At 41.3% G+C, this 6728-nt stretch overlaps 1 protein-coding gene across 1 annotated transcript; it reads right to left on the minus strand.

Moving 5' to 3' along the window:
- Positions 1–1686: 1686 nt before the first annotated feature.
- Positions 1687–5277, minus strand: LOC139461740 (ankyrin homolog). Its single transcript, XM_071243197.1, has 3 exons — positions 4907–5277; positions 3395–3473; positions 1687–2548 (listed from the first exon to the last, which is right to left on the minus strand). Exons 1-3 carry the CDS (start codon positions 5213–5215, stop codon positions 1728–1730), a joined length of 1209 nt encoding a protein of 402 aa, XP_071099298.1. The 5' UTR covers positions 5216–5277; the 3' UTR covers positions 1687–1727.
- Positions 5278–6728: the final 1451 nt, after the last annotated feature.

Consider the following 6728-nt stretch of genomic DNA (forward strand, 5'->3'; position numbering starts at 1 on the left):
TCTGAATGGATGTACGGAAATTTCATTTGAACACGACGTATAACATCACGCAAATCTTACATAACGAAATAATTATCTCCTAAATATAGCCGACACAACAGTATAGCCGATACAGCATTATAATCTATGCAACAATATAGCCGATACAGCAGTATAATCTAGGCAACAGTATAGCCGATACAGCAGTATAATCTATGCAACAATATAGCCGATACAACAGTATAGCCGATACACTGCTTGACTGACTGAGTTGGGTTTAACGCCGCTTTTTACAATATTCCAGTTATATCGCGGCGTGTCAGTTTAATGTGGGAGGAAAGCCCAAGGGACGCAACTCTGCACAGCGAATCGCGGCGCTTTCAGCGACTGAGCCACCCGTGCCCCCCCCCCCCCCCCCCCCCGATACAACAATATAGCCGAAACAACAGTATCATTTATGCAACAGCATAGCCAATACCATGGGTAGCTGACACAACAGTATAGCCGATACAGCAGTGTAGTCCTTTGTCAGATAGCGTCAACAACGCGATCGTTAGTTGATGACCTCCCGGACGTCCAGGCGTTGTAGTCTATTGGCAGATGACGTCCTCGGCGTACTCGTTTGTTGATGACCTACCGGACGTCCAGGCATTGTAGTCTACTGACAGATGACGTCCTCGGCGTGGTCGTTAGGTGATGACCTCCCGGACGTCTAGGCATTGTAGTCTACTGTCAAAAAACGACCTCAGCGTGGTCGTTAGGTGATGACCTCCCGGACGTCCAGGCATTGTAGTCTACTGTCAGATGACGTCCTCAGCGTGGTCGTTTGTTGATGACCTCCCGGACGTCCAGGCATTGTAGTCTCCTGACAGATGACGTCCTCGGCGTGGTCGTTTGTTGATGACCTCCCGGACGTCCAGGCATTGTAGTCTACTGACAGATGACGTCCTCAGCGTGGTCATTAGGTGATGACCTCCCGGACGTCCAGGCATTGTAGTCTACAGACAGATGACGTCCTCAGCGTGGTCGTTTGTTGATGACCTCCCGGACGTCCAGGCATTGTAGTCTACTGACAGATGACGTCCTCAGCGTGGTCATTAGGTGATGACGTCCCGGACGTCCAGGCATTGTAGTCTACTGTCAGATAGCGTCCTCAGCGTGGTCGTTAGTGATGACATTCCGGACGTCCTGGCATTGTAGTCCACTGTCAGATAGCGTCCTCAGCGTGGTCGTTAGGTGATGACCTCCCGGACGTCCAGACATTGTAGTCCACTGTCAGATACCGTCTATACTATTGGGTCCAGTTTCTACACATGCGACACTTATTGCTATATCTACAGAACGAATGTATAACTTTTCACTGCGAGTGGCAGTAGTTCATGTGTCCCAGCGTATCAGCACCTCAAACCAGGTGAGCTAAACTCTGGTGTAAACAATTACTTCTAGTTTCTTTTTAACTAACACCAATGACCTTATGATTATGTCAGACAATTAACTAGAATGTTATTGGGAGATGTTATATTTCTCTTTTAATCATAATGTATTGATGTAATTTACAAGATTTCTACCTCATCGAACAAAGTAGCAACTATTTCAAATGACAAAGATATTCAAACTAATTTAAGAAATTATATTTCTCTTTCTTCCTTGAAGAAATGTCCTCACGTTTATCATGAGATACTTAAACACGATGTGTTCAACACGTCAATGTCTGCAAGAACGAGATGTCTGCGCAAACATTTCATGAACTAGACTCGAGCGCCAGGTGACACAAGAAGATCATGTACATTTCTATGCTTCCTGAATACCGCCATCATTGTTGCTGTATGTCCTCTGTAATTCCTGACGTTGATGTCAACCATGTTCAGTGACAGGACATACTTCACCACCTCCACATATCCCCTCCGACAGGCCAAGTGAAGGATGTTTTCACCTTTTGAATCCACGAGTGTCAAATCAGCTCCTTTACTCACTAATAACTTCATCACTTCTCTATGCCTATTCCATGCTGCCCTCATCACTGCTGTCTGCTTCATCCATCCTCTAGCATCGATGTTCACCAAGCCCTGTGACAGGACATACTTCACCACCTCCATTTTACCCCTCCAGCAGGCCAAGTGAAGGATGTTGTCACCTTTTGAATCCACGAGTGACACATCAGCTCCTTCACCCACGAGTAACTTCATCACTTCCCTGCGTCCCGTGTGTGCTGTCATCATCACTGGTGTCATCTTCTTCCATCCTCTACAGTTGATTTTCACCATGCCCTGTGAGAGGACATACTTCACCACCTCCACCTGTCCTCTCCAACAGGCCACGTGAAGGATGTTGCATCCGGCTCTGTTCATGACTGACAGATCAGCTCCTTTACTCACGAGTAACTCCACCACGTCTCTATGTCCCGCCGCTGCTGCCCTCATCACAGGTGTACTACCAAGGTTCTTCCAGCAGTTAATGTCCGCCCGACCCTCTGACAAGATGCGTCGCACAGCTGATAGGTCCCCGGTATGGCAGGCATCAGAGAGTTCTGAGTCTGCTCCTGGCTTACACGGTGATGGAGTCGATGTTGCTGTAACACAAGGTTTACTCTCTACATATACTGGACAACATCTTCACACATCTTTCTAAGTGCTTTCTTAGATCAGTAAACCATGTGAAAGGTACAAGATGGAAGTACCAGGACATCATGTAATGGCGAGAAAGAGAGGAGTTTGCCAGATCATCGCCTTCAGATAGTATCCCGTAGCTACAATATGTTATAATACCTGCATGTCCCCTACACTATCCCTCCCATGGTACGTAGAAACTAGCATTCACACAAATACAGTTTTAATTCTCAAAATGGCTTGTTACGTTGTTAATCTAGTAGTAGTTTTAAAAGGATAACAAATTGAAGTACACGTGTGGTATCTCACACCAATGTCCAGGGTTTGGATTCTCCACTCCAGCTCTAAGGTGATGAAACTGATAGATACAAGATTCAGCTAAGAACACACAATGCCATTTAGAATGTGGTCAAATGTAACAAATGTTATAATTGGGATAACACTTTCTTAGTAAAGTACAGATTCTCGTACTTTTTGGGGTTGGGTCCCGTCCAGCACACAAAGTCAGCGATCTAACCAACTCAGACACCGAGGCTTCCACAAAAATGAAGGTCCGACAGCTGGTAGTCTAGATCACGTACTTTGTTTACCCCTCTGACAAGTATAAATTGGCACGTGATCTAGACTACCAGTCTGCCGTGTGCCGGCGATTAGGTGCCTCATTCTGGCAGTGTAGGTTCGAATCCCAGACGGGACTCAACCAAAAAAAAGTACGTGGATCTGTACTTTACTAAGAAAGTGTTATCCCAAATATGGCATTTGTTAAGATTAAGCTAAACGCCGTGCACTTCTCTGCATGAAACACTTACCTTTCACACAGACGGCTTTTCCAGATCCAGACCGGGAAGTCACATCGCAGACCTTGGATGCACAGGGTTTAGTCGGGACCTTTAGACAGAAAAAAAGAACCCTGTAAGTGAATGTTGTATGTCTTCTAATTTCTATCAATATTGACTGTACGGGTCGAAATATTGAAAACTGCTAATACTGAAAAATGCTATATCATTCCTCCTAAAATAGCCATGAATTCTTCTTGGTTTACTCGTCAGTCTTTTGTACTCCTTGCATATTGTAGACTTATAGCCACTTAATCATTAAAGTGTTAAGTTAATCATTAAGTGATTACTTGTAAATTTATTATTATTATATCCTGCTCGCATATTTACCTTTATAGTGAATGAATGGAAGTCATATCACACCTGTGTTTGTTTGTTTGTTTGTTGTTTAACGCCGCACTCAGCAATAGTACAGCTATATGACGGCGGTCTGTAAATAATCGATTCTGGACCAGACAATCCACTGATTGATATCATGGGCATCGATGCACGCAACTCGGATTCGATGCCGTGCATCAACCAAGTCAGCCAGGCTGACCACCCGATCCCGTTAGTCGCATCTTACAGCAAGCATGGGTTGCTGAAGATCTACTCTACCCCGGATCTTCACGGGGAAGCACACGTGTGTTTTGGACGTCCTTACAGCTTTCGTTAAAAGATAAATGTTACAGATAACCTATAATCTCACTAACTTTGTTGGAACTCAGAGTACTTGCTTCTGTACGTTTAAGTAACATTCAATGTGGTATATGTGATTGTGTAATTGTGTGAATGGCGGGTGCAACCGGCAGGGCATGCCAAGCTTACCTTTGTCGCCAACACCTGTTGTCATCGCTGATTTTCAGTGGTCCATTCATATAATTTTCACAGCTATTTTGACCTTCACGCCAAAGTGTATTCTGTTTAGGCGAATAATCTAGACTGGTTATTTTTTTGGCATTGACAATTTATACATCTAGGTTTATCAACCCAAACTGGCTCCCGCAGGAGATATGGCTTGGGTGAGATCAAAGGATGTCTACATTGTAAATATCTCTGCAATTAAATTGCATCACAATGCTTTGCAGACCATTTTTGGTCACTGGTTACCATGACGTCACAATCAAATGGCATCACTAATGGCTCTGCTACTGAATGTGTTAGCAGAACTTTGTACTCTTAACACACTGCTTATTATTGTCCACAAACTGAAAAAGTTTGAATAATGATTTTGGATGATAAATAAAATCACACCCTCGTGTTTTTTATATATAAAAAATATCAACACTCTTTGATAAAAGTGGAAAAACTCCTCGGCAAGCATCAGTGTTCCTCCACTTTTATCAACTCGTATTGATATATTTTGATATCAAAAGACACTCGGGTGAGATTCTTTATACGTTTAATTCTCCGAAAAATATATACACACATCTACATGATATACAACATCAACGCCAGAGAATATTCAGTGTCTATTTGCTGCCGCAACAGATTCACATAACTTACATCTGGAAACTTCTTGGGATGAACACTCACTCCGCCAGTCTTCTCGTTCTTCTTTGGTTCATCACGTGCTGGAGCACACTCCAACGTTTCATTAATGTATTTGAAATTGGAACTGAAGCAGTTTTCAACACATTTAACTTGGCACAACTTCATGCCACTGTTCCTGATAATGACAGAACTGTACGTCATTTTATCTGTTTTTTGAAGTCCACATTTCTTGGTGCTGCATGTGGAAAGGCCAAACATCAAGTATACAGTTGTTGTTAATGCCAGCTGCAGACTGCAACAGTTACTTGAAAACAACGGCATTATCTTGCGGAGTACAGGATCGACTGACTGGTTAGACGACTATTGACACCAAAGTCCTGAGACTGCCACCAAATGAATAACGAATACAAGACGACTGTTCAGAGAGTACGACCAGGTAAACCGACGTCTGCGTTAAAGCAGTTGTTTTTGATACACCGCGTGTCGTTTCACGTTCCTCGTCTTGAAGACTAAAGTCAGAGATCAATATAGCATGTTTAAAACATGGCTCACAGTTGCTGTCGAGTGAGCAAGAGGAATTGTACACCGCGCATGTACGTGTGTGCAACACACGATCTTAAGTCATTAGATATTTGGCATACACACTACCTATATTTTAAATGTGAATACTGCAAATGTAATACTTCTCTAATTTGATGCGTATCTTTTATCAAAGACACTAAGTTTTTGGGTATGATAATCGATATGTAAGAAATACAATCATAAATGTAGTGTGTATATCATACTATAATATCTCAATCTATTGTGTGTATATCAGACAATAACATCTCAATCTGTAGTGTGTATATCAGATAATAACATCTCAATCTGTAGTGTGTATATCAGATTTTAATGTATCAATCTATAGTGTGTATATCAGACTATAACATCTCAATCTGTAGTGTGTATATCATACTATAACATCTCAATCTGTAGTGTGTATATCATACTATAAGATCTCAATCTGTAATGTGTATATCATACCACAACATCTCAATCTGTAGTGTGTATATCAGACAATAATGTATCAATCTGTAGTGTGTATATCAGACAATAACATCTCAATCTGTAGTGTGCATATCATACTATAACATCTCAATCTGTAGTGTGTATATCATACTATAAATTCTCAATCTATAGTGTGTATATCATACTATAACATCTCAATCTGTAGTGTGTATATCATACTATAACATCTCATTTCTGTAGTGTGTATATCAGACTTTAACAACCTTATAACATTGTGTGTGTATCTCTGACTACAATTTTAACAACATCTCAGTAAGATTATCAGAGCAACATCTCAATAGTATGTGTATCAAACAATGACGGCATTTCAATAGTTATCTTGTATATGTAGTTTGAATCTAGCGACATATTATTCTGCAGTGTGTGTTCTGGACTGTCTGAAAATCTAGTATGTAGCGTGTCTATCCGACTATCTAACAATTTATATCAGATATTATATCAATTTGTAGTATGTACATAGACATCTGACAACACCCTGCAATATGTATATTCATTTCTGGGAGCATTCTGTACTGATTGATAGATACTTACTACAGACTGACATGCTATCATAGTCTAATATACCTTCTGCAGAATGAGAGGTTGGCCGTTCGTCAGATATAAAAACTACAGATATAAATGTTCTTATCAAAATATCTAAATGATGCATCCGACCATTTGACGGAAAGTGTTTTGTCACGTTTACAAATTCTGAACATTCGAAAAGGAAATTCTTAAAATACCTCATTAAAAATCGAAGGGATTTTCTACTCCGAACAATTTCGTA

The sequence above is a fragment of the Haliotis cracherodii genome, unplaced genomic scaffold (assembly GCF_022045235.1).
Source record: "Haliotis cracherodii isolate W230 unplaced genomic scaffold, xgHalCrac1.p SCAF_15, whole genome shotgun sequence".
Taxonomy (NCBI): domain Eukaryota; kingdom Metazoa; phylum Mollusca; class Gastropoda; order Lepetellida; family Haliotidae; genus Haliotis; species Haliotis cracherodii.

Excerpts from the sequence above, each read along its gene's own strand:
- LOC139461740 (XM_071243197.1), bottom strand. The coding sequence starts at position 5,215 with ATGCCGTTGTTTTCAAGTAACTGTTGCAGTCTGCAGCTGGCATTAACA. Across the intron at positions 3,474-4,906 it reads ATCCCAAGAAGTTTCCAGAT|GTCCCGACTAAACCCTGTGC; the intron begins GTAAGTTATGTG and ends TTCTGTCTAAAG. Across the intron at positions 2,549-3,394 it reads AAAAGCCGTCTGTGTGAAAG|CAACATCGACTCCATCACCG; the intron begins GTAAGTGTTTCA and ends CTTGTGTTACAG.